General features: G+C 41.3%; 2 protein-coding genes across 2 annotated transcripts in view; one reads left to right on the top strand and one right to left on the bottom strand.

The window, feature by feature from the left end:
• The first annotated feature begins 643 nt into the window (after positions 1-643).
• Positions 644-26,969, top strand: NPC1 (NPC intracellular cholesterol transporter 1). The gene is made up of 25 exons (XM_030970126.1): positions 644-1,002; positions 7,698-7,820; positions 8,721-8,827; positions 9,460-9,635; positions 10,515-10,682; positions 11,139-11,388; positions 12,572-12,648; positions 13,236-13,606; positions 13,960-14,186; positions 14,554-14,654; positions 15,562-15,664; positions 16,604-16,793; positions 17,186-17,368; positions 18,037-18,151; positions 18,954-19,081; positions 19,171-19,311; positions 19,890-19,979; positions 20,093-20,283; positions 20,934-21,049; positions 21,597-21,726; positions 22,405-22,605; positions 23,393-23,624; positions 24,657-24,770; positions 25,541-25,703; positions 26,345-26,969. Exons 1-25 carry the CDS (start codon positions 925-927, stop codon positions 26,425-26,427), a joined length of 3,858 nt encoding a protein of 1,285 aa, XP_030825986.1. The 5' UTR covers positions 644-924; the 3' UTR covers positions 26,428-26,969.
• RMC1 (regulator of MON1-CCZ1) overlaps positions 26,870-27,132 on the bottom strand; it is a 16,958-nt gene continuing 16,695 nt past the window's right edge. Inside the window, exon 20 of the mRNA XM_030970134.1 lies at positions 26,870-27,062. Coding sequence (XP_030825994.1) covers positions 26,983-27,062 — 80 coding nt within the window. The 3' untranslated portion in view covers positions 26,870-26,982. The remainder of the gene's footprint in view (positions 27,063-27,132) is intronic.

The raw sequence follows: 27,132 nt of genomic DNA, 5'->3' as shown, positions 1-27,132 counted from the left end.
AGGTAACAGAGCCCAAACACGCAGATAGCTCTGGCAGAGCGCATCCAGCACTCCCAGAACTGCTGATTGCGACAGCGGTCAGCTCCTCCCGGCTGCGGAGCGAGCAGCGGGCACAGCCCCGGGACAGCGGCCCTTGGCCGTGCAGCCCAGACCCCCGATCATTGCATCTGATTGCACCCCCACAGCACGCAGGGCTGCCCGACGAGTCACTAGAAACCACCAATCACTAGCTTTGAAGCCAAATTAAGGCGCTTTCCCAAATCCAAAGGTTTTTAAAGCGACTTTTGCTATTTACAAACTACGCGGTTAACACTCCCGCGCGGGGACGATGCCGCTGCCTGGCTGCCGGCGCAGCCTGGGCGGGATGGTCCATCCCGGAGGAGCACGGCTCCGCTCACGCACCGGAACGAGCTTCCCGCCGGGGCCCCACACAGCATCGCCCCCCCGCACCCTAGCGGCGCGGAGCCGCCGCGGCGTGATGGGCGCCCCGCCCGCCGCCACCGCCGGGCCTAGCCGTGCTGGGGAGGCGGGGCCGGGGCGGTTTTTGTGGGCGGGCGGTGACGGGAGAGGCGGTGCCGGGGGTGGTGTTTCTGGGCAGGCCGTGAGGGGGGAGGCGGTGCCGGGGGCGGTGTTTTTGGACAGGCGGTCAGGGAGGAGGTGGTATCGAGGAGGGTGTTCCTGTTTTGGCCGTGCAGGGTGAGGCGGTGCCTGGGGCGGGCCGGCGGTCGCGGTTGGCGGCGGCGCTGGGGCGGCCATCGGCCTCTCCTCGAAGGGGCTGGCGGCTCCGCCCAGGTAGGCGAGAGCGGCCCTTCCAGACTGCGCTGGCGCGGCTGCCTCGCCGCCCTCCTCCTGTTTCCGTCCGCTGCTGCTCCGTGCTGCTGCCCACAGTGCCTGCCGGTCATCCGCGCTCCAGCCCGCGCCGCCATGGGGACCCCTCAAGGCAGCCCCTGGCGAGATGGCCTCGGGCTCCTCGTCCTCCTCCTGCTTCTGTCGCCCGTGCGGGTGAGTCCGTGGAGTGGAGAATGCCGGGCCTCCCGGCGTGGTGGGGAGGAGAGGGAGCGGCGGGTGGGCAGCGGGATCCCGCGGGTGTTGCCTGGGCGGGAGAAGCCGCGGTGTCCCCTGCGCACCCCGCGACCGGGGGTGTCCCAGGCGGCGGGGCTGGATCAAGGCGGCGGCGTCCCGGGTTAGGCCCCTGGGCTCGGGGCGGCGCGAAGCTGAAGTGAGGTACTGGGGTGTCCCCTCCTCGTCCCCGGTGGGGCTCGCCCCCCGTCTCCCGTGCCCCTGGCCCCCGTCGGGACGGGGCTGTCAGCCGGTGGCACAGCAGGCCCGCCGGGAAGCACCCGCGAACTTCAGCCTCTGCCCAGTCCCCGTCCCCTGCGGTCGCAGCCGGCAGCGGCAGCCCCCGGGATGCTCCCGTGGCGTGCCCTGGTTATGCAATGCCCAGTGCATGTGAGTGGCCACGCAGTCACATGCTCGGCAGAGGCTTGCAGATGTCGTCGGTATCTGGTTCTCTTTGCTTCGGGTGTAACTTAGGCGAGGTGACGGCTTCTTGGAAGCAATGATCCGTGCGGAGTGAGAGCTGCTGTTTATTTATGTGCCAGTAGTAAGACTACATGTTTCCTTAAAATCGAGGACTAGAGTATGTCGGACTTCTTGGGAGCTTTAGGAAAAAATATGGTAAAACATTCACTCCTCTCAGTCATGTTTTGTTATGCTGTAGCGCAAGATAGGAGCGGGATACTCCACATTCCTCTGGAGAAACAAGGAGTGTCTTGTAAGCCTTAGTGGTTGGCTTTCTTTCCCTCTCTACCTACATTGAAAACATACTTTCTAGGTCAAGTTTTATGATTAGCTCTTTTTAAACATAGGAGCTTGTCATCTTGTGTATGTGCTGTTCTCATATCCTCTGCGAAAAAACTTTTTGGGAGCTTGAACATAAAATGAGGAATTAATTCTTCTATTACCACTGGAGAAGGTGATTGTTAGTAGTGACTCGTGATCTTCAGGTGACTAAGTAATGATACTTCACAGCTAACCAAAGTACCTTTATGTAATGTTTTTTGGAGGAGATATCATCTTGGAGCAATGAGGTGTGTCCTAGGCTGGTAAAGAAATGACAGAATGCTTTCCTTTTCAGGAGGATACTGACCTACAGGAACTTGAAATAAGTTCCCCAATTATTTAGGGGAAGAGGCTTTGTGGTCCCTCGAAGTAAACATTACAAAATTACTCTGACCGTACAAGTCTCAGTTGTGTACTGTAAGAAGGCAGAATCTGGTTTTATTGGGAATCTTTGCCATTAACTCTTATTTACAGCCTGACACTTCAAAAAGACGACCCTTGATATCTTTCCAAGAGAAGCTGGTCCTTCAGTTAGACTGAGCCTATTTAGTGTTAGATGCTTGCTGAAGAGAAGCATTGTAAAGGTAAACTGTTCTCTCCCTCAAGTGTACTGCTGGTGTAATGGTTTTGTGCTTTCCGTTGTGATGCTTGTAATCCAAAGTGCCCTATGTCATGTTTCTTTCTGTTTCAAAGCAGTCAGTGGACTGGAGTGGCACTTCAGCACAGTCTTGCCACTACATACGTATTCACAATGAAGTGTTCAGCCTGTATCTTTCACTCTGAACAGTACATGGTACAAGATTTCTGCCAGCTGTCCATTTCTATTTTATTTTCTTATGAATGTCCTAATGCACTAGATGGTGTTTGTGTGCTTAATGGCCACTATTGCAATTGATCTTTGTATAATTGTACTAAAACACAAGCTGTTAAATCACTGGCTAATCAAGGTTGGATAGAGGTTTCCTATCAGCAGCTGGGATCCCAAGCTACATTTGATTTTCTGAAATCCCATAGGAAAGTGTTAATGACAAGTGCTGCTTGTGCCAAGTGGCTGCAGTGTGGTGTTACCTGACCTTGGACATGAAGTTCTGAAATGTCTGTTTGGAGCAGTTTCCTTGTTAGGGATGGCAGTGTAGCTCCAGAACAAGACAGTAACCACTTCATCTAAATTACTTCCTGGAAAATCAGGAGTGACTTGTTCAGCCTTTCTGGATGGGAGGTGGGAAAGCTGCCTCAGAAGGGGAGAGATGACTGAAGGGAGTGACTGGTAGAACTGAGTAGTACCTAGCTGGGCAGTAGCCAAAACAATCCAGTGTCATCCAGTATTATTATGATTAACCTGCAGGACATCAGAGCTGTTTTGGTGCAGATGGACTTAGCTGCAGACAGGTGCTAGCTGGGGGCCCTGCACTTCCTGATCATATATGCATCCTTGCAGCTAACATCAGCTTGTCCCCACAGATTCTGAATTATTACTGTTACTGCAGCTTTCTCTTGACTTTGACTTTACTGTGACATCTGAAATGCTCTTGGATAACTCCAGAACTGTGGGTTGCTTTGCCTGACCAGGAGTAGTAATGATTTTTCCATCTGAAAGGAAACAGACTGGTGAGCAAAAGAACAGGAGGAGCTTGGCAGATAAGGCATGGCTCTGAACAATTTACTGAAAGAGACAGAGAATAACAACTAAACCTATAAATTTTCCTTTAGTCCATGCACCCCTTTCCCCCACAGGAAGGGTTGTGAGGTAACATGCAACTTCTGGGGCAGATCTCTGAATTTGACCTGGTCACCTGTTTCCATAAACCAGTCATCACCCGTACACCACCCATTTATTAAGGGTGGTGTAGTGTTTCCTTAGAACTCTCAACCTAGCTGGCAGTAGCAGCTATTAAGGGAGGCAGGGGAAGAGTGTGCTTTTTTCTGGATTTATCTTTTTGCCCTGCAAGATCCCAGATGCATCATCCTAGATGAAGGAAAGGGAAACAGCTGTATCTGATGCTCTTGCCTTTTCCATACATTAGTAATCCTAGTTTGAAGAATCAAACACTGTTCACTTGTCATCTGGTATTTGTAAGACCACAGACAGTTGCTGTTTCTGTGTACAGCATCATCATTGTTCTTTGTCTCCTTAACAGCTATGTGTTCATTGGTGGTGGTGAATGCTGCTGGAAGCATCAAAATTTATCAGTTTGTTTCAACCTGCAGTTGAAGAAACATGGGCTGCATTAAATGTGTTTATGATCTGTTGGAACACTACTTCTATTACAAAGGAATGATAATGCTTGGGAACCAGAAAACTCTTAACAGAACTTTTGTAGAATGCCCATACTTGCTCTTGTGCTAGTTCTTTATAAGGGCTCCTAGAGCCTTGGCCTGAGGTGAAATTTCTCTTCAAACAGGCTAAGCCTGCCAGAAATAGGATTACAGGTTTCTGAACTCTGAGGATGTACTGAGGGTTGGTGTCGGTGTACTGACAAGTGGTTTCTAAGATATGCTAGAGGCAGGAAGGAACAGCCTTTATCTAAGGTTATGTTGCTGTTACTTTATGAAATACTTAGGAAAGTCCCATTTTAATATATGAAGTACTTAGTCATGTGATCTTAAAAGGAAAACATACAGAAAAAACCCCAAAATTATGAACTAGCCCTTTGTTACTTACGGAGTATTTTAAGTATTTTGCCTTGTTTAGAAGGCAGTTGGGTTCAACATAGCATTTCTCTGTTACTTTTGGAGCTAGGCTTTCACCCACTTAAGAAACTTAATAGCCAGGTGAACAATTATCTGACCTAAAAGTCTGACTCTGCAAGCAGCGGCTTTGTCAACTATGACTTATTTACAACCACACTTAGTCATCCCTATCTCACCCTACCCTCATAGGAGCATTCTTCTGAAAGAATGGAAAGAGCAAAGTGCTTGTCTTACTCTCGAACTTAATCTAGCTTTTACTAGAGGGTTTTCAGAGGGAAGAACTGTCAGCTCTATCTTATCTGTGGTAGTGGTGTAGTTACATAGTTATTTGTATCCCTGAATGCTGCCTCAGCCACAGAAGACCAGTCCTCTCCCGTATTTTGGGGCTGACTCAATGGTAAGCAGGCTATTAACTTGTTAATGTTCAAGAGCTGTCTTGTTCCATTTAGGCTATTGATGCATAATGATTTGGTGGTTTTTAGGCTTATTGGCTTGATTCAACCACTGTAAATCAAGCATCCCCAAAACTTACTGGTTCAGGGGACAAACTCACGCTTTTATTAGTGAAATCCTGCTAGGTAATGGCATAAATGTAAAATCTTAAGCTGTTTCTGAAACTGCATTCTTGATGTTAATATTGAAACAGAGTATTCAGACTTCCAGTTCTAGGCCCAAGTGCTCTTCTAATAGTTTAAGGCAGCTGATCTGTTCAGCTTTTCTTAAACAGGCTGAAAGTTTGAGTTTTTGTAACTCAAACATTGTTTTTTCCATTGTATGTTTTATTGCTGTGGAACTTCAGGAATGTGATTTGAAATTCTGTATCCAAATTCAAATATAAACTAATACTAGGCTGAACTTTGTCTTGCTTTATTGTTCTTTTGTGTTTAGCTGTTTAATGTACCTTTTGCTACATTACCAAGTGTCATGTGCAAGTAGGTTGTTTTATGTTCTGTCCTGAAAATGATGACAGCCTTGTAGCTAAATTTATAAACATAAGACTGTCTGTATTATGTTTTGTGTAGCTATAACCAAGGAATTGCTGCCTTGAAACACAGATAACGTTTTTAAAACAATTGAACTATCAGTCAGACTGACATGGTAGCTGAAATTTACTCAAGCTTTTCTAGGCAAGAGGTGCTCTGGTAAGTTTTTTGTAACTGTTAACTGCATTACCAGGTTTCCCACACGTTCCACTCTAGAAGAAACAAAGCCTTTCTCTAAAGAGTAGGTTGATGAATTTGTGTGTTTTAAAAAATAAGTGTTAGATACCAAGATGTAATGAAGCACAGAAAGTGTTTTTTAGAAAGGATGCTTACAAATCATTCTAGACTAAATACTGAAGCCAGCCTGATACTGAAGAAATAACTAATCCTTTTCTCACGGACATTGCAAAGCAGCTCCAAATTCCTTGCCCTTTTGCAAGAATAGTAGTGAATCTGGGCTTCCTCTTGAAGAAACAATTCACTTCTGATGCTGGTACAAACAGCAGAACCATTTTCACTGCTAGTAGATTGTTTGCTGTTAAAACTGGGGCATATACGTGTGAGGAAGCAGAGTTGAAGTTAATCTAACTTCTTAGATTAACTTGATGCATGACCAAATTTACCATGGGGTTTTGAGAAATAGTCTACAAGTTATGGAATTTTGACTTTTTGGCTTATACTGGTGTCAAACATTCAGTGTTTATAAGTGCAATCTTAAAGGGTGTTATCCAGCTTGTATCATAGAACATGGTAATACTTAACAGCTGATTGTGGGTTTAACTAGAAGACATACTAGAATAGACAAATGAAGTGGTGATCTAGATGAGTGGCACTTAAACTGACTTTTAGATTTGGCTTGCAGTGAGTGACTTTGAATTGGCCTATGTTGCCCTGGTTAGGGGAAAGAGAAAACAAGTCTTGGGTTAGGTAAATAAATGATGTTTATTGTCCCTAATAAACAGCCAACTACTGATGTACTTTTTGAAGAACTGTCAGTGTTGTTCAGCACAAAAATGGGTGTTATGGAGGCACTGTGTTTCTGGGTAGCTCTTGGGTATTGTCAGGACAGCCTTTCAGGGGCCTCTCTGGTCGGTAAACAATACTATTCATGGTCAAGCACAAAGCACAGCAGTCTGTCCTTGCAGCAACAGCATATGGTGTCTCTAAAATGCTAAGTCAAGGTTGTTTAGGTATATCTCAAACTGTACTAAGCAAACTCCTGATCAGAGCGAGCAGAAGTGTTCTAAATGTTTGTGCAGTCTGCTTGCAGCCCAGGTGGTAGGAAAACTTTGGAGCTGTATTAAAGCTTTTGTTGTAAATAGCTTGTTATTGTATTAAATGTTTTAATTTTCAGAATAAATATTTTGGCTTAGTATCTCAGATGTTTCAGTGTCAGTACCACTGAACAAAAATAAAAGGCTTTCAAGGTGCCACGGCCATTTTTCAATTTCTTTTATGCACATAATAAAGAACAAATTTCTGAATTTTCAATAGTCCCTTAAATTAAAACATCTTTAAAATGAGGGTTTTTTTTTTAGCGCTGTAATCCCATTTAAATGATCCATGCTTAGGCTTGAAAGAGGTGATGGAGGGCATCCTTTGAGATTGTGACAATATATGTATGGCAGATGTGGAGCTATGAAGTTCTGTTTCAGAATCCTCTCTGTGCTGCTGTTTCCTCAATCTGTCACTGTGATGAGTTTTAGGAAGGATCAGGAGGTGGCAGGAGGAAGTGAAATTGCACATAAGCAGTAAGGTTCTCTCCATGTGCACTGACTTGTGGTCTAATGTGACGTTTTTACCCAACAATTATTGTGCTGTCTTGCCTGAACAAATTATTTTCTAAATCACCTTGTACTTGAAGGTGTTTTTCAAGTATTGTTTAGGTTCTTCTTAAGTAACTTTTACTTGATCTTAATTGTAGGTTGTGCACCTCCTGTTCCTGTAATGATCAAGGGAAGGTGGGGAGCTGAGCTGAAGATAAGTGGTGACATGCACCATGTCAAAAACACCTGTTTTTGTTAATGGGTGCTTTTGTGTAGTACACACTGATGTTTTAATTAGCAGGAAGTTATCACATCTGGACTCCAAGTGGCTTTTGGAGTAGTAGCACATAAATGCTACAATAGCTGAGATATTTGGCACTATTCCTTGCAGTTAATCACTTGTTTTGTTGATTAGGTACTTCCACAAATGTGTGTCTGGTATGGAGAATGTGGAGTTGCTTCTGGAGACAAGAGGTACAACTGTGCTTATGATGGGCCACCGATAGCACTACCAGAAGATGGCTATGACTTAATGCAGGTGAGCTTCTCTTGTATGTTTGCTGCTAAAAAAAAAAATTCTCCAACAGTAGAATTCTGTATTGGGTTCTTTTGGACCTGTGCTATGACGTCTCATCCTAACCTGATGAGAAAGTAGACAGATTGTCTCTGATTTCTCAGATCCAACTGGGTTAAGGTAATTTACCTCAGTTTCTTTTCAGAGGTACAAGAAGTCTCTCTCTTCATGCACAGCATATTGCCAGATTTGCCTTCTGGCATCTGATAGTTCAAAGCTTTAAAGAGTGAAATAACTACGGAGTTAAACAATGGTTAGACTGGTGACAGGAATGACTTCATTAAATATGTAGGTGAGCTAACTACCGTTGTGTATTGTTTCTGAAGACTTAATGTACAGTTCTTGTATGTTACTATCAGTTATACTTGTGTTAAAGGCATTTGTCTTTTCTACAAACTGAACGTGAAGCAGCTCTTCCAGGTAATCTGGTTTTATGGTTAGTGGCTTGCGTTCTGAGACTTTAAAATCTGATACTATCCAGAAGGAGTACTATAGGATAAGCTGCAGGAATACTTTCAACTTGGATAAACATGTGTTGTCCTCTTACCAATAGGCTCTCAAATGCCATTATCATTCTATATATAGACCCTGGTGACTAAAGAACATCTGAAGGAGCTTTTCAAAAGGAAGTGCTGCCTTGAATAAAAGAAGTGAAAAAAGTGATTCTTCTCTCCAGTCTCTAAACAAAAATCTTGTTTGCTGGACTGTTTTTCTCCTCTGCGTCTCCCACAGCAACAGCTACTCTGTTCTGAAATATGTTGAAGCAAAACCCATGATTAAAATGAGTTCTGAAGTCTTAAACATGCTTTTTCTTCCTTTTCTCTTGATCTGAATGTTACTTGTTTTTTGGTTTTTTTTCTTAAGGAACTCTGTCCGGGTTTATTCTTTGGCAATGTTAGCACTTGCTGTGATGTTCATCAGCTTCAGACTTTGAAAAATAACTTGCAGCTGCCTCTGCAGTTTCTCTCCAGGTATGCTAATGAATGGCCAAGCAAGTAATTTTATAACAGAATAACAAAGCACTTGTCTTCAAGTAGACTGTAGAAAAAGAGAAAAAGTGGTAATTTCAATTAAAGGATTATTGGAGCAAGCTGCTGGATTGACTTTCTTATCCATAGCAGCAGGCTGCAATGTCATGAAACAACTACTTGCAGTCTGGATTGACTTAGCTGGTAAGAATAAACATTCCCTTGGCTTGTCTCAAGCACCTTATCTAATGAAACCTTCAGAAGAGGGTGGCAATGTAGCATTTGGTCTTGTTCTAACTAAGACATTAAGAAGTCTAAGAAGTCTTTCTACTAGCAACAGTTAAGTTTTTCTTCAAATTCTAGTAAAATTGTTTGAATCTGCTATTTGAGGCAGGCCATTTTATTAGTGATTTATAGTTCAAAATTGTTTATGGTTTAAAATTGTTCATCTGTAGTATCAACAACAATTGTCATATTGCTGATTAAAATCTTACAGAATTTAAGTATTTTGTTCTGTTGCTCTGAGCAGAATGGTTATATTTGCAAGGCGTATCTGACTTGACCTACATAGCGCCTTTTACCTCTTAATCTGATTGCTGTTCATTGGCTCTCCTACCAATTGGCTTTCCTTCCAGATGTCCATCGTGTTTTTACAACTTGATAAACCTCTTCTGTGAACTGACTTGTAGTCCAAATCAGTCTGACTTTTTGAACGTTACAAGCACCATACCTTACTATGATCCCGTTTCAAAAGAGAACAAAAGTAGCATTACAGAGCTGCAGTACTTCATTGGAGATCGATTTGCAAATGGTGAGTACACAGCTTGTTAATTTACCTTGGTTTTTGTCCAGGTAACAAGACCAGTGCTTTTTCAGAAAGAATTTGGAGGGGGAAACATCTCTTTGACCGTCTTTTTGAAGTTTGAGTCATCACATAGGTAGCAGCAGGTCCCCCTTAAAACTTACAGAACACTTAACTTCTGCCTGGGCAGGGGACATTCATTACACTGATACTGTTAAATAACAGTGTTTTAAAGGTTCAGTTGAGGATGAACATCTGTACAAATGGTTAATAGCTGATAACCTTGATGACTTTAACTTCAGAAAAATAAAGTTTTTGTGCCAAGTATTGAATGTCCAAAGTCTACCTGATACTAAAACAGTCTGGCAGGCATGATAATAAAATTTGTACACACAGTGGTTCTCTAAGAGGTACTCAGTCTTGAAATGGTCTGTCTAGTCCTTTGTCAAAATCAGATGTTTTTATAGAACAATATATTTGGGTTGTATTTTGATTTTGTAGCAAACTTAAGTATTAATTCAGTCTTTTTATGCTTTTTGCAGTAAACTTTAATAAAATTGAGACACTTGAAAATCATATACGGCCTACAAGTTGAAAGTACCTTAAATGCTTTTCATAGGTTTCCCTGAAAATATTAGGTAATGTTTCCTGTCAAGCAGAAAAGTAGGTGCTAGCATAATGCAGATTTGAGTGTCTTTCTCAGAGCAAGGTGGCTGTAACAAAGCATTGCAACCTTGAATACTATAAATACAACTGAAAGCATTAGTTCACTAAGATGTTTCTACTTGAAAACTATAAGTATGTTCGTGGAACTTGGGGAGTCTGTAATATTGGAAATACTTGGAATGCTTACTCAAATTATAACATTGGTTTAATGACTCTTCCCAGCAATGTACAATGCCTGCAAAGATGTGGAGGCTCCATCAAGCAATGTTAAAGCACTGGGGTTGCTGTGTGGGAAGGATGTTAAAGACTGCAATGCAACCAACTGGATTGAGTACATGTTTAGTAAAGACAATGGACAAACTCCTTTCAGCATAATTCCAATCTTTTCAGGTAAGAAACTGAATAGTCCTTGCCATTGAAACTCCTGTCAAAGGCTGGATGCTATGGCTAGAGCACTGATTTTTAAACAGCTGCCCAGCAATGAAGGTCTGCAGTCAGAGGCTTTCAAAGCAATGTGAGATTAATTTACTTTTTTTTTTATTTATTTCTGCTTGGAAACCATACTTTGGGGTTTTTTCTATACTGCTTCTTAATGTAGAAATCTCTAAAACTCTGTGGTAGACTGAGCCTAGGTACTGGCTACTTGTGTTCCTTGGGAAATGGGCAGTACCCTCATCCTTGAGGATTTCATTAATAGGAAATTATTGTTACACATTTCACAATCTGAATAGATTGTGCTCTACACGGGGGCTGTGGGCTTTCATATAAAGGGTTAACTCACATAACTGGGAAGGTCTGAATTTTTCCTGGTAATAAGCTGACTCTGCAACTTGTGATTTGTCATAGATGTTCCTGTCCATGGAATGAACCCCATGAATAATGCTACCAAAGGCTGTAATGAGTCCATGGATGATTCAACAGGACCATGCAGCTGTCAGGACTGTTCCATTGTCTGTGGCCCAAAACCTCAGCCCCCTCCATTGCCTCCTCCTTGGCTATTGTTTGGTTTGGATGCTGTCTATGTCATCATGTGGATCTCATACATGGGCTTTCTACTTATATTTTTTGCACTAGTTTTTGGAGTCTGGTGTTACAGGTAAAGCATTCAAAATGCTAAGCTCTGAGAACTTCTTTGCCCTGGTCAGATGCTTATGTCCTGGCTACTTCAGTCAGCCAAAAGTCATGTTCTGTAGCAGATACCACATATACTTACAAAAAATGTTCTAACAGCTAAAACAACCTGGTAAAAAGTGATTGCAGAAGTTGGTTTAGTTGATGCACATGTCATAGCATTCTTAGCTACAGAATCACGTACACTGTTCTTCAACTTCCATAACTAAGTATGCAGAAGTCTGGGAAAACAGACATTCACAACAAAACAGTCACTGCTCTATTGCAAATTAAGTAATGAATACTTTTTCCTAGTCTCCTATTTTGAAGAAAACTTAATGAAAGCTAAGCTTTCAGTAATTATAGCATATCACCTCTTGATCACATGGTTGAAGCACCACTCACAGGCTGAGAAAGTTAGGGCTGCTCAGCCTGTAGAAGAGGAAGCTCTAGGGATTCCTTACAGCACCTACCAGTACCTAAAGGGGGGCTACAAGAGAGCTGGAAGGACTTCTTACAAGGGCATGTAGTGACAGGACAAGGGGCAATGGTCTTAAGCTGAGGGAGAGTAGATGTGGATTAGATCTCAAAAACAAATTCTGTCCTGTAAGGGTATTGAATCAGTGGAAGAGGTTGTGCACTCCCTGTTTCTGGAGGTGTTCAAGGCCAGACTTGATGGGGCTCTAAGTAAACTGATCTAGTAAAGGTGTCCCTGTTCATGGCAGAGGAGTTGGAATTAAATTATCTTTAAGGTTTGCTTCCAACTGAAACCATTCTGATTCTATGGTTGTTCAGTTATAACCAGAAAACTGAAATTGCTCTATAGTAAGAATAAAGTCTGCTTGGAAAGGGATAGTGGGTATGACTATTTGATATGTTCAGCAGCCTTACCTTAGTGGGCATCATGAAGTGGTGTGTTTGAGATGCCTGGTTCATATTTCTAATGTAAAAATCTCCTGCAAATACCAACTTAGAATCAATTTAAAGCTTTGTGTTGTTAATGCTAGTGATCTTCTAAATGTGCATAAAGAATCTGTGCTTGATGTTAGCTGAAGAAGTTTAAGATAGCTGACATGGTGCTCCAAAAGATCACAAAGCTGGAGACTGTTGTACAAACAGTACAGATGTCTTTTTGGACAAGCAGGATAACACAGCTTCTTGCCTTGCAGGAGGCGGCACTTTGTCTCGGAGTACACCCCCATTGACAGCAATGTAGCCTTTTCTGTGAATTCCCACCGTGACAATGGTATGTCTTGGATAACAGTAATGGGTTTATTGCAAACTCAGGTGCATCCATTTCCTATGGTTGGGCTCTGGAGTTTTAGCTTTGTTAGGCTAAAAGTCCATTCTGAGAGGGCCTTCAGCCTTTTGACCAGCATCTCTCTTCTTTTAGAGTAGTACTTACCCCTGTTTTATTGGATGCTGAAAACCCTGGGTACTCCCCTCATGGATCTAGCTAAGCTCCAAGGAAGTTCTGGAGAGCTTTGTTGTAGGAGTATAGGGAGGACAACATGATGCTAAAATCAATTTGATCATGTTTTGACTCATCCATATATCCATTTAAAGCATGCTAGGAAAGAACTGTACTGTTACTTGTATACCAGCTGAGGTAGCTTGTTTTATTGCTTATATATATATTTTCGCTTTATTTGCTACACCTGCTGCTGTCAAACACAACCTTACATTACAAGGGGCAACATAGGTCCGAGCTGTTTTCTGCCCCTTGGCCTCAGTCAGGGATTGGTGAATAAAATTTCATCTTTCTGAGTGGAGTCCAAGAAAATGCTACTTAACTGACTTCTCAAATATTTACTGTTTTTCTTGCTCTTGCAGGAAACATTACCTGTGGTGAAAGGCTTGGTGAAAGGTTTGAGAATGGCCTGAGGATGACATTTACATCATGGGGGGCTTTCTGTGTCAGAAATCCACGTCCTGTTATCCTCTTCTCTGTGGTCTTCATTGCAATGTGCTGCTCAGGCTTTGTATATATTAAAGCAACTACAAATCCTGTAGATCTTTGGTCAGCCCCAAGCAGCCAAGCCCGCAAGGAGAAGGAATACTTTGACACGCACTTTGGACCTTTCTTCCGTTCTGAACAAGTTATTATTCAAGCACCAAAGAGCCACCCAGACACCTACTCACCTTACCCATCAGGAGAAGATGTACCTTTTGGCCCTCCCCTTACCAAAGATATTCTCCATCAGGTAATTGGGACTTACCAAGAGCAAAGACCTAAGCATACTTAACAGGTATAACCACATGGAGTTGGCTTCCACCTGCAATGTTATATATCCATCAAAACAGTCATAGATATTCTTATTAAAAATCATAGCCTTACTATAAAAGCTTTTTGCTGGAAACCTTTCTGTTAGAGAGACACTTGCAAACTAAGTCTCTGTTCACAGTATGAACACAAATAATATTTTTATGATGTGGTTTTATCAATATGTGCCTCTGTCTCTGGCAATTGCAAGAATATATTGTGCACTGAAGTCCTGTCTTGCAAGGGAAGTGCTTTCTTATGCTGCTCCTAAACTATGGTTTGTTTTGTTTAAAGGTACTGGATTTGCAGGATGCTATTGTCAACATAACTGCTTCTTATGACAATGAGACTGTAATGCTGAAGGACATTTGCCTGGCTCCTCTTGCTCCCTACAACAACAACTGCACTATCCTGAGTGTACTCAACTACTTTCAGAACAGCCATTCTGTTCTGGATCACACTGTTGGGGATGAGTTCTTTGTCTATGCTGATTACCACACTCACTTCTTATACTGTGTTAGGTGAGCAGTACAATTGCATGTTTTTTAATCAAGTTGCCAGTTCAGCTTGGTTTGGTGTGGATGCGGCTCTGGTTTACCTTAAACATGTTTTCAATGCTTCTGAAGAGTTCTGAACAGAAGACCAGTTTCTGAGCTTTCTCTTTAGTTTGTAGTTCAGTTGGTTAGAAGGTACTCCTTGTCTTAAAGGCTGTAAGGCAGACACCTTTAAAACTGTGTTTAAATTGAAAGCAAATGCAGCACAAGGGCAGTGTACCACTAGCAGTCTTGTCTTGTTTGTCTTGATTTTCAGTTGTAACACAACAGCTTTTTACTGTTTTGTGTCAGCTGTCATGCAGCAGCTAACAGTTATGGCTGGTGATCTCTTTAGGGCTCCAGCATCACTGAATGACACAAGCTTGCTTCACGATCCCTGCTTAGGAACATTTGGTGGACCTGTATTTCCGTGGCTGGTGTTGGGAGGATATGATGGTGAGTGGCAAAAGAGTATTGCAGCATAAGTCTGAGAGTACATTCTTGTGTGCTGTTCTTGGCGCTAAAGGTGCGTGCGTTCTCATTTAACACAGCTGTTTAAATGCAGTCCAGAGAAACTGGAGTTTTGTTAAACTTACACTAAGTAAGGGTGTTTTAAGTAAGTTTTCAGTAGACCAGTGCTGGGATTGGAGGCAGACTACTCTGGAAGTGCAAAATGCAAGCAATCTGTAATTGGAACATACTTGTCAACAGGACAAATGTTTGGTCTGCTTTGGGCCTGGTAAAAGATAAGGACATGAAGCAGCTCAGGTTTACATGATGGGATGTATGTGTATTTTGCTTTGAGTTAGAATAAAGTTTTGTTACTGATCTGACAAAGCAGTTAAGAATAAAGTGTTCACAGAGGAAATTCTTTCACAATTACTCTTAAGCCAGGATTTTGTTCAAGCAATTTATCTAATTAAACGTAACTTGGTAGTATATTTGTGTTTAATATATCTAAAATAGTGTTTAAAGACAAGGGCTTATTTATTAAACTGTAGGGGATTTGTATTTGCTTTGAGTAATATCTGAGTATGCAAGAGGTACAGTGTTTAGGAAGCCGTATTTCTCATTAGATGGAAAGTCATAAGCAGTGGTTATAAAGTAGCTCTTTGTCCAACTGTGCAACAATGTAACATTGTGGTGTCATGAACATGTTAAACAATGAATAATTACTCTGGAATGCAATCTGTAGTGCTTAGCAGCTTTGGTTCTTATTTCAGTAGTATGTTTGAGAGTGGTGTTCAGTGGAGTTGTAGGGATGGGATTGCTTTGAGCAATGCTAATTTTAAACTTATTTGTATGTGCTATACTAGAATATAAGTTCCATTTTTTAATGCCAAACATTTTATTTCCTCTATAGATGATAACTACAATAATGCTACAGCTCTTGTTATTACTTTTCCTGTCAACAACTACTACAATGACTCAAAAAAGCTGATGAAAGCCTTGGCATGGGAAAAAGAGTAAGTAGTCTTCTTGTGTTCTGAAATGCATGCATGATTTAAAGCAGCTTTAAATGCTGATTAAAAAAACACACCTGCAGTGTACTGACAGTTTTTCAGTATAACTACAGGGATGTTTCGAGAGGCAGCAAAACTGGTTAAAACGAGACTGTGCTGGTCATAAAACCTTCACTTTGTCTGGCACACTTAATTTGCTTTGAGGCATAGGGTCTAGTCCTCTTAGTGACCATCTAGCCCAGTAGTACTTGCCAATAAGTAACTTCAGAAAGGATTTATTTTATTGTGGCTAGAATTACACAGGTAGACTCTTTAATTTACTGGACCATTAACCATGGGTGGAAAGGTTGAGCCTGATGCTGTAGTTCTTTACCTTTAATTTTTAAAAAAGTCATCCAGATGAGCATCTAAGGCTTTCGTCCCCTCTACCACCTTGAAGAGCTAGCTTACACAGGCCAGCTGCTCTGTTAAAAACTACTGTACTAGAAAGTTTGTGACAAAATAAAAGTATGACAAGCATCTGCCTGTGTCACAAGCACCTTGCAAGTTGGGGAACCGAAACAAGAGCTAATAAATTGTTCCAGTGCTGTAAGCAAGCTGCAGTCATCTTTCATGTGTGTATTTCTAGGTCCAGCTCTGAGGAAAATTGTGCTTAGAGTTTGAAATAGCTCATGCAAAGTAGCTATTGATCCTCAAACGCTAGAGAGAATGTGGAAAGTATTTCAATGTAGTGTATTTCTAGTTCTTAAAGTAGAGTTCCAGGTATGTGTAGCCAGCACCTCTCTTCTAAAACTGAGAAAGGTCCCCTCAAAATGTCTGGCCGCAGGGTACTCTTGTACCACACAGATGATGTAAATTTGCCATCAACTGACTTTCAAGTATTTTTAGTGAAGATGTTTTGTCCTTTTAAAGTGTGATCAACCTCTTGGTTTTGTTTTTTAGATTTATTAACTTTCTGAAGAACTACAATAATTCAAACTTAACGATATCATTTTCTGCTGAACGGAGTATTGAAGATGAGATCAACCGTGAAAGCAACAGTGATATTAGTGTTGTGTTGATAAGCTATATTGTGATGTTCCTCTACATCTCAATAGCTTTGGGACACATCCAGAGCTGTAGAAGACTGCTGGTATGTGTGTAGTTTTCATTGCTATAAAGACTGAAGCTAGACGTTGCTGATAGCTGTAAGTCACTTAACTATTTTTGCAGAATGCTGATGTTTTTTATTAGAGCATTGAGTCTTTCATGGGCAGGAGTTAGGGCGAGCATTGTTTTTCTGCTAGACAATTCATGTGTATTTCATAGTTTCAGCTAAGTTCTTTCACTTGACGTTCAGTTCACATCAGCGTTAAGACTTGCAGCTTCAGGGTTGATAATTTTTTTTTTAATATCTGAATCTTCAAAAAAACCATGAAATGTTTTCTGCTACCTAGACTAAATGTTAGAAATGTTTTGCCTTTGCAGTAATCTATTCCGTGGGATGATGCTTGTTTGGCTGACGTTCAGTACAACTTTTTTTAGGTGGATTCGAAGATCTCTCTGGGCATTGCAGGCATCCTGATTGTACTGAGCTCAGTAGCATGTTCTATAGGCATTTTCAGCTACTTTGGAATCCCACTGACACTGATTGTGATAGAAGTAATTCCTTTCTTGGTGCTGGCTATTGGAGTGGACAACATTTTCATTATGGTTCAGACACTTCAGGTATTTATTCTTGCATACAGATTCTTCTAAAAGTGCCTGTCATTTTTGAAGGCTGTAAACTTGAAGAAGGAAGTCTTCTGTGTTCTAGTGCTCAGCTCAATGTGAGCAGCTCTGGATTCTCACAAGATATCTTGTGAGAGTGGAAGAAAGACAAGAATCTGTGTGCCTTCTACCTTCACAAAAAAACCCCTAATTTATGTGTCTGTATTTTTTGTATTGCTGCTTGATACCAAAATAGTTGTAGAACTCAAGTGGTATTTTGATCACTTGTAACTTAAACATATTGTAAGCAGTAGTCATGAACTAAACTATATGCTTAAGACTAGGAACTTCTGCCACTAAGTCTCAGTGGGTAACAAGCTTTTTAATTTGACAGGTTCAATAGCCCACTGAAACTGGTACTGCCTCTGTCACATGTGTAGTTTTACCTGAAGTACAGATCTTAGTACTGTATTTTAAATTTGAAGCAGGACAACAAGTAATGTGTCCTTCACAAGGCTGCTCTTGTTTTAGAGAGTCTCAGCTGTTTTTTATCTCTCTTGTTAATGCAGCGGAAACAACAAAAGATAGCTTAGGATATTTTAAAGTTTTAGGTTTTTTGAAGCGATATGAAATAGCTTTATAAATTACATGATTCCTAATAATAATAAATTATTGCCTTAAAACAGAGAGATGAACGCCTTCAGGGTGAAACTCTGGATAAACAGATTGGCAGAGTCTTGGGAGATGTGGCACCCAGTATGTTTCTCTCATCCATTTCAGAGACTGTGGCATTCTTTCTGGGTAAGACTCCTTTAATATTTGAAGATAAGGGCCTTATCATAACTGCATGTTTCAAGAATAAATGCAATACTAAAATATAAAAGCAAAATAATAATTTGTAGAGGCTGTTTAGCTTAGTTGTTCATTGTTAATATCAAGTTAAACTTCTGCTGGGGATAGGCATTGGAGTACTTTAAGAGTCTGGCATAGTCAGAAAGATCCAATTCTGAATCTTTCAAGCTTTTCAGCCTGAAAGACTGGAGGTTTTTACTGACTTGCAGTGACTAAGTCTAAATTTGTCCTTAGGAATAGATCAAATACCACGGAATATGGACCCCTATATTTCATTTATTCATCTTGCCAAAATGCCCCTATGACAGATTTATGTTTGAGGCTCACTTTGTAATGTTCTAGAGGTAAATCTCTTGTTGCCCTACAAGTATAATTTGGCCTTCTTTCATAATGGCTTTGTTTACCTGCAGAGTAATTTGTCATTGGATCAACTTGCATTGGAGTGGCTTAATATTGAAGCAAGATGTTGCCTGACAGCACTCCTTAACTGCCCTGTTACACAGTCTGCACCTAAATTTGGAATTGAGAAATGGCTTAGAACGAGTCACTCCTTTGCACAGCCTCAGTGCTGTTAAATAGGTCAAAGACAGCAGCTGTAGCCAGGCTTGTATGGGCTGTTGCCTTTGCTCTGGAAAGAAAGGCTCTTTGTCCTGCTATAAGGCTACCACTTAAACTGGATGTTTGTCTAGCAAATGCTGCTGCATTTCTAGGAGAAGGGAGCGCTCTTAACAAACTGGGTCACTTCCTCCAGGGACACTGTCTACGATGCCAGCGGTTCGCACGTTCTCCCTGTTTGCTGGAATGGCTGTGCTCATAGACTTTATCCTTCAAGTCACTTGCTTCGTCAGTCTCCTGGGCTTGGATATTAAGCGTCAAGAGGTAAGTATAAGTGCACCTGTAACTGCAGTGTCACGGGGATGACAACATCTGCAGAACTGCTCTAACTCTGGCATTTAATCTGTTTTCAGAGTAATAGACTGGATATTCTATGTTGCATCAAAAGCAGTGAAGAAATGAGTGGAGTCCAGCGTTCTGAGAACATGTTATTTCTGTTCTTCAAAAATCTGTTTTCTCCATATCTGCTTAAGGACTGGATGAGACCAATAGTAGTATGTATAATCTATTTCAAGTAAGCAGTCATCTAAACTTGAGCAAAAGAGCAGTGAGCCTGAAGGCCTAAATAGGGAAGAAAAATCTTCAATACAGTGAAACAAATGAAGCTTCTAGTATTTTTGTTCTCAGCACGAGAATAGAAATAAGCTTTTGTAACTACAAAAGTATTTCAGTAAATAGAGGCTTGATTGTGGATTGTCTAAAGCCCAGATTTAAGAGTTGCATTGCAGTCAATCAAATTACTTTAGCCTATGTAAAAAAACCAGCATGTATTGGCTTCTACACTGCATTAATCCGGAGCATTGTTGATTAATCTGTGATTCAGTTTAAAGTTACCATGCTTATTTACAGAAGGTGTTTGTAACCTTCACTGATGATTTCTAAGAATAAATTTCCTTACAGTTCCAAAGGGACTCCTGGGTATAGCTCTGTTGTACTACCATTGTTGTATTAAGCCTGGGTAGCATATTTAAACTAGAGCCTCTTTGCATGGTTCCTATTAGCTTAACAAATGACTCCTATTGCCTGTTGTTTCTGTACAGTTCTCACGTCCATGGATTTGCTTTTTTTGCAGATAGCAGTGTTTGTGGGTATCTTGTCATTCAGTGCAGCAGTTATGCACAATGTAGAGATTGGGCTGGATCAGTCTCTCTCAATGCCAGATGTAAGTCTTATGATGGTGTCACTGTTCAGCAGTTTGTGGCTGAATTGAAATCTTGGTACCTTGTTGTGCTACCTCAACATTCTGTAATAGTAACTCAAAACTTTCCCTTGAAGGACTCCTATGTAATAGATTACTTCAGCCACATCAGCAAGTACCTGCATGCGGGTCCCCCTGTCTACTTTGTCCTAGAAGAGGGACACAACTACACCTCTTTGGAAGGGCAGAACATGGTGTGTGGTGGAACGGGATGTAATAATGATTCGCTTGTCCAGCAAGTCTTCAATGCTGCAGAAATTGGTAGCTAGTAAGTCTTTCATGCTTGTCTCTGCATAGTTGCATGGAAGAGATGTAGCTGAGCAGTGTGTCCACCTGATTGATGGGATACATTGATGTACTTTGGTTTGGAAAATGGGCTTGATCCTTCAAGGAATCTTGGAGTCGTAGTAATAATAACTTGTGAAAACCTCTCAGCAGGGTTATGATGATCTGGAAAATGGCTGCATGCTCAGCTTCTAAACCTGGTGAATAAACTAGGCTAGCCTAGGGAGGCTAAGCAGGAATTCTATCTGCAACTAACAACTCAAGGAAGTCTTTTTCCAATTCCTCCACTGTAGTTCATTTCAGCCTAACTGAAGAGGAGCTTAGCTTGAAAACTGAGACAACAGGGTGTGGAATAGGATGGGGAACAGAGTAGGCAGACGAATAGAAAGCTGAGCTTGGCAGCAGAACAGGATGCAGTGAAAAAGCTCCTGCTGATTTCTAGCTGCAGTGTTCTGAGCTACCTGAGCATTATGGCTCTTGGATGGGGTACTGGAGCATGGGATTATATAAAGAGCTGAGATTTGACAAGAATGGATTGACATGGCCTAAATTGGCACTGGAGAGATCAAGTGATATGTTTTGGAATTAAACATAAAATTACTGATAATGGATATGTTGTGTTATTTTTATTAGCACGAGGATAGGCTATGCCCCATCGTCCTGGATTGATGACTACTTTGACTGGGTGAAGCCACAGTCATCCTGTTGCAGAGTCTACAATACCACTGGCCAGTTTTGCAATGCTTCAGGTATTGACATCCATTTTGTTGCTAGTGAATTAGCTTGGTTTATAAGTTTCACAGCCAAAACATTTTCTCATGAGTCAAGTGAATACCTTTTCTTACTGTAAGTAGGAACCTCTTGAGTTGTCCTCTTAATTTATTTGAACTGCTGTTTGAGTGAGCATAAATATTCTACTGGAATGCTGCAGACTGAAAACAGCTTAGACAGCCAATGTAACTTGCTATAATAATTCTGATCCTACTGTTGATCTTCTTAGAGTACACAAACTTGGTGCTCTGCTTTTGTTCAGGTCCTTCAGCTGGGTGTAGTTCTTATTGGGTCTAATGGAGATAAATGCACAAGTAAGAGTTCTCTGACAGCCCTTGCCTTAGTAGCAATAAATCAAATTAAGGACTACAAATCTTGTATGGAATTTCAGGATGGATCAGTTAGTTCATCAGTAAAAATGCTTTTTATGGAATTGCATCCTGTAGTAATGCAAGTCAGAAGTTCATAGTGTTAGGAAAAAGAATACTTGTCCCTGTAGATGACCTCCTTCCTGTGTTTCTTCAGTCAGCGATCCATCCTGCACTCGTTGTCGACCACTGACTCAAGAAGGCAAGCAGAGACCACAGGGTGAAGACTTCATGACCTTTTTGCCAATGTTCCTATCAGACAACCCTAATCCTAAATGTGGCAAAGGGTAAGAGCCTTATTCTATAGAACCTGCTTAGACCAGTGTGTCAGAGACATTTGCTCTGGGTTTTGTCTGGATGTTTGATATCTAATGTCCTCCTAAAAGCCGTACAAACATTGGCATCTCACCAGTTCTGTACTATTTTCTGAAAAAACCCAAATGCATCATCAACTAAATGGAACAGCAGCTTTCCCCTGTACAAAGAGAGACAATATCTATGGTCAGTCTGTTCTAGAATATCCTGTGCAGTCTTGAAATGTATGGTGCTCTGAAGCTTTTATAGTTTTAAAAACTGCTAGAAACAACTACCAACTGTTGGCCCTCTAAAGGGCATCTACAAGAGAGCTAGAGAGGGACTTTTTACAAGGGGGTGTAGTGATAAACAAGGAGGTATGGCTTTAAAATGAAAGAGGGTAGGTTTAGATTAGATGTTAGGAAGAAATTCTTGACTCTGAGGATGGTGAGGCACTGGAACAGATTGCCCAGAGAAGCTGTGCCCCATCCTTGGAAGTGTTCAAGGTGAGGTGGGATGGGATGTGAGCAGCCATAGTCTAGTGGAAGGTGTTCCTGCTCATGGCATTGCAACTCCCTTCCAACTCAAACCATTCTTTGATTCCATAAGATTATTTGTTATAAAAGCTAATAAATGTGAATGGTGCTGACATCTGATACCTGTTTTTATAGAGGACATGCTGCATATAACTCTGCTGTCAATTTTATAAACAACAAAACTGAGGTTGGAGCCACTTATTTTATGACTTACCATACTGTACTGAAAACTTCATCTGATTTTATTGATGCTATGAGGAAAGCTCGGATTATAGCAGACAATATTACTGAAACCATGGGCATCAAAGAGAAGAACTACCGGGTGTTTCCTTACAGGTATGGTTAGATCTGTCTTGCCTTGGTGACAAATACTTGAGCAACACAGAAAAGGTGCTGGCTAATAGCATATTAAAAACCTGAGTTTTGTCTAACAGAAGGTAATGCAGAGACTTGGGGATTTCTAGTAAAACTAGGAAGATATAATTTGTGTCCATAGTACTGGCCTCTTTCTACTGTCATTGATAATTAATTTAAATCCTTCACTACAAAGGTAGATATGACTCATTTTGGAGCATTTCCCAGCTTTCATAGTAGGATTTAATAGTTCAAACATAAGCAGATATGTTGACATGGGTAATGGCAAGCTGTGATGTGAATGTATTGACTTCAGATAAGTTATTGAAATCTAAAGCAAATGCAATAGAAATGTCAAGTATAGGAGTACCACACTGAAATTGAGTTGGAGTTGATATCTGTGCATCTGAAATACTGATGTCTGCATCAAAGAATCCTACCTGCAGTTATGGTCCATCTGCAGTAGCTCCTGTAGATATCACAATGGATCTGAGCACCTGCCTTCTGGTATCTACTGTAGCTGCTTATGTTGAAATATGGGAATTACACTGACTTCAAGACCATGATCTTTATTTGAAGTGTTAGTGAGGAGTTAACTGCTACAGAATGCTGGCTGTTACATGACATTCTGCTGATACAAGGAAGCCAGTTTCTGTTGATGACTTCTCTGGAGGGGTGGGGGAACTACTTTATCCTTAGCACAGATGCTGATCTAATATTAGCGTATCAAAGGGAAGATGGCTAATGACAACCTCTCTTTTTTCTACAGTGTGTTTTATGTCTTCTATGAACAATACTTGACAATTGTGCACGATGCTATCTTTAACCTCTGCATCTCTTTGGGATCAATATTTCTGGTGACAACTGTGCTTCTTGGTTTTGAAGTATGGGCTGCTGTTGTGGTTTCAATAACTATTGCTATGATAATTGTCAACATGTTTGGAGTGATGTGGCTCTGGGGCATCAGCTTGAATGCAGTTTCATTAGTAAATCTTGTCATGGTAAGTCAACAAGACCTCTCTTTGCTTCTGTTTCCAAGTTTTGAACAGTTCTGTGTACTACACATATACTTGTGATACTGAGCAGTATTCTGCTACTAAACTTTGACAGCCCTTTGAACAGTAGTGGAACTATCTTAACACATCTAGAAGAAGAGAAAACAAGTTTATTCTGATGACTAGTCCTAGTACTAATAAGATACAGCAGTTGAACTGAAGCTGTACTGCATCTGGTGGAGGTCACTCTTGTTTTGCAGCAACAGCTGCATTGCTGCTGTCTAGGCACTGCTCCACATCAACACAGGTGGCTCATGCTGAGGGGTTTGTCTGCTGTATTTATGTTCTACAAAGTAGATCTGGGATGTGCTAGCACCAGTATTGTTCCCACATAAGTGGATGGAATCATCTGGGCAGAAAGCCTTGGTAAAGCACTCCAGAACTGGCTCCAGCAAGCAGCTACTGGTTGCTCTGGCCTTACTGTCTTCTCTAGAGATTTATGGCAGGTCTGAGGGCTAGTGTAAACTGTTGGCCCCTGTTACAATTAGATGTATGTTCAAGCAAGTCTCTCTACTAGATAAGGCTAAGATTAGCCAAGTGTTCAGTTGGTGTTGCAAATGACTGATCAGCTGAATTGTCATGGTATCAAATCAAGATGTATATTCAGTGTTATTCTAAAGCAATGTTATTGCAGCTAATAGTTGTAAACTGATTCTGATGTTCAATGTTCACTATGTGCACTGCATCAAAGCCAGTTTGCTTCAACCTCAGGAATCCTGACCTCTGAAACAACCTCATGTTCCACTTCCTGATTGCCTGTTAGTAATGACTGGTGGTAAAACACTGTGTGGTAAACACCTGCAACAAACAGCCTCTGGGAAGCAACACTAAGTTTGTAACTTCCCATGGTAATTTAACTCTGGGGACTGATGAATGCTGCTAGTAATCTTTCTAACCCATACAGAATTCTGAGTAGAGACCTTGCTATCAAAGTGCTGATCTAACTGAAGTTTTCGCATGTTTCCTTTCACTCTCCAGAGCTGTGGAATTGCTGTGGAATTCTGCAGTCATGTGACAAGAGCATTCACCATCAGTACCAAGGGCAGTAGAGTGGAGCGTGCAGAAGAAGCTCTGTCTCACATGGGCAGCTCAGTGAGTATCTGTTGGCTGGGGAGGGGAAAACAAGTAGCCAAGTAACAGCCTTACTGTTTTAAGAAATATTATGGGTGACAGTCTTAAGTCACAGAGATGGCCTTGCTTTTTCTTTTTGGAATGCTTAAAGCTCTTAAGGTCAACACAGGCTTCTACTAGTAATAGGGGTGATGAAGACTCATTTTTAATCTGATGTTACTACTGCCTAATAGTAGAAGAGAGCTAAATGCTTTAGCTGAACTAGTAGTTTGGATAAACCTCAAATTGTCCCATTAAAATTCAAGTGTTTCTCTTCCAGATAGTCAGAGGTGACTAGGAAAGGTCGTTGTGAATATGGGATGTAGTTGGAGCTTGTAGAGAACAAGCAGGACTTGGTGTTTAGGTAGTACTGTCATGTCACTTGTCTTAGACTAAGTGATCTGTATGGAGTTGGAATGGACAGTTCTTGTGATGTGTGTACCACACCCAGGTACAGAACTTAACTGAAATGTGAGTTAAATTAAGTAATGGTTTTACTTGTATCTGCCTGAAGCAAAAATTAATTAGGTGGCTGCACAGATCAGAGTGGATTTTTAATCATACTGAGCCTGTCCTGTGGGACCAAAAGGATGAACTTGTCTCCTGAGTGCATCTTGATTTGGTTCTAGACTGGCAGGGCAGGAAGTACACTACATATAGGAGCCTTAGATTATGCAGAAATGTTACAAAATGCTAAATAATTGAAGGAAATGGATTATCTAAACTCCTACTTACCACTTTTTTATTGCCAGGTGTTCAGTGGTATCACGCTGACCAAATTTGGAGGAATTGTAGTATTGGCTTTTTCCAAATCTCAAATCTTCAAGATATTCTACTTCAGGATGTATCTAGCTATGGTTGTGCTGGGAGCAACACATGGACTAATATTTCTTCCAGTTCTGCTTAGTTACATAGGTAAGATGTGACAGTCTGCTCTATACCACACTTCAAACAAAAATAGCTGTCTGTGGACTTTCCATGACATGGAAAGGTTTGCACAGATGAAAAGCAGCACTTGAATGTGCCTCTCTCATCCAAGTGGCCTGTCCTTTGGAAAACAGAGGCTGACTGGTGGCACTGCAGGCTCACTTGTGGGCTTGCTGAACTGAAGCGAGCACTACCTGGCCCATGTGGTTGCACTTTGCTGTGCTTTGTGAAGATGCCTGCTGTTGCACAGAGCGGCATGACTAGCATTTTTCAACGTGGGGACAGGATGGTGGGTGGAAGCAGCAAACCTCCTGTGGGTCACTGTTCCTGCAGTTGCAGAAACACTTGCCTTTCAGTGAGGATGGTCCAAGCACTGTCCTCTTGAATTTGATAATGCATGTGTATAGTGTAGCCCTTAAATAAGGCTCAGTTTAAGTCTACCTTTAATGGGCTTAAGACTGATGGGGATTCATCTCCCACTGCCTTTGTTGAGGCTGACAGCTATTAACAGCTGAGCTGAAGCATATTTCTGATGGTTCAGCTGGTCCTAGACAGTAAGATCATGCATGCTTCCTGATGACTGATCTGCGGAAACGTGGAGCCTTTGATAACTGTGTTCTCTCACTCAGGCCCATCAGTCAATAAAGCTAAAACTCGTGCTGCACAAGAGAGGACCAGAGGTACAGAACGGGAGAGACTCCTCTACTTCTAGTTTTTAACAGTGTTCAGTGGACTGCCTGAACTGTGGCTTAGGCCCAACTCCTAAGAACTGAAGCGCAGCAATGTTCTATGACTATCACACTGTAACCACCACAGACTTGACTCCTGCACAGATTCAACTAGAAGATACCAGCTGCAGCTTTGGACATAGCTTTAAACTCAGGAAATGCTAAGTGTGGCTCAAGTAACAGTATTATAAAACTAGATGCATTAATAAGATTACTAAAACACTTCTGTTTTCAAGAGGTTGCATCTTTTTCCTTCAGAAACCTAAACCAGCTGTAGTGAGAGTTGAATAGCATTTTGTCAATGAAATTAAGGTGATGTGTATGAGAATGGACTGCTAAACCACTGACACTAATTTTAAATGCAGGTCAATGCAATTTTTGTCTCTATTTTTAGGGGGAAGCCATCACAAGTTGTAATATTTTTAGTACTATTTGCCAAAATGTCTTGTATATACTTTATTATAAAATAGCCATTTTGTAGTTCAAAAATCTACTTAAATGCAATAAATTAAGTTTATACATTTCAGTTGAAGAGTCTTTCAGAATGTTGTGGGTTTCATGAGAGCATGTTCTCCGAAAACTTGTTTGAAGAAGGTGACGTGTTCTTCACAGTGCTCACCTACAAGAGACAAAATAAAAGTTCCATGTTCACTTTACAACTCACAAACCAAGAACCAAGATTGTGTACT

The sequence above is a fragment of the Camarhynchus parvulus genome, chromosome 2, assembly GCF_901933205.1.
Source record: "Camarhynchus parvulus chromosome 2, STF_HiC, whole genome shotgun sequence".
Classification (NCBI taxonomy): Eukaryota; Metazoa; Chordata; class Aves; order Passeriformes; family Thraupidae; genus Camarhynchus; species Camarhynchus parvulus.
The sequence above is the reverse complement of the archived record's forward strand: the minus strand, read 5'-3'. Positions and strand labels throughout refer to the sequence as shown.

Bases quoted from the DNA above. Each gene is read 5' to 3' on its own strand.
- NPC1 (XM_030970126.1), top strand. From the start codon at position 925: ATGGGGACCCCTCAAGGCAGCCCCTGGCGAGATGGCCTCGGGCTCCTC. The intron at 19,312-19,889 runs GTATGTATAATC...CTTTTTTTGCAG, and splicing joins ACTGGATGAGACCAATAGTA to ATAGCAGTGTTTGTGGGTAT. The intron at 23,625-24,656 runs GTAAGTCAACAA...TTCACTCTCCAG, and splicing joins CATTAGTAAATCTTGTCATG to AGCTGTGGAATTGCTGTGGA.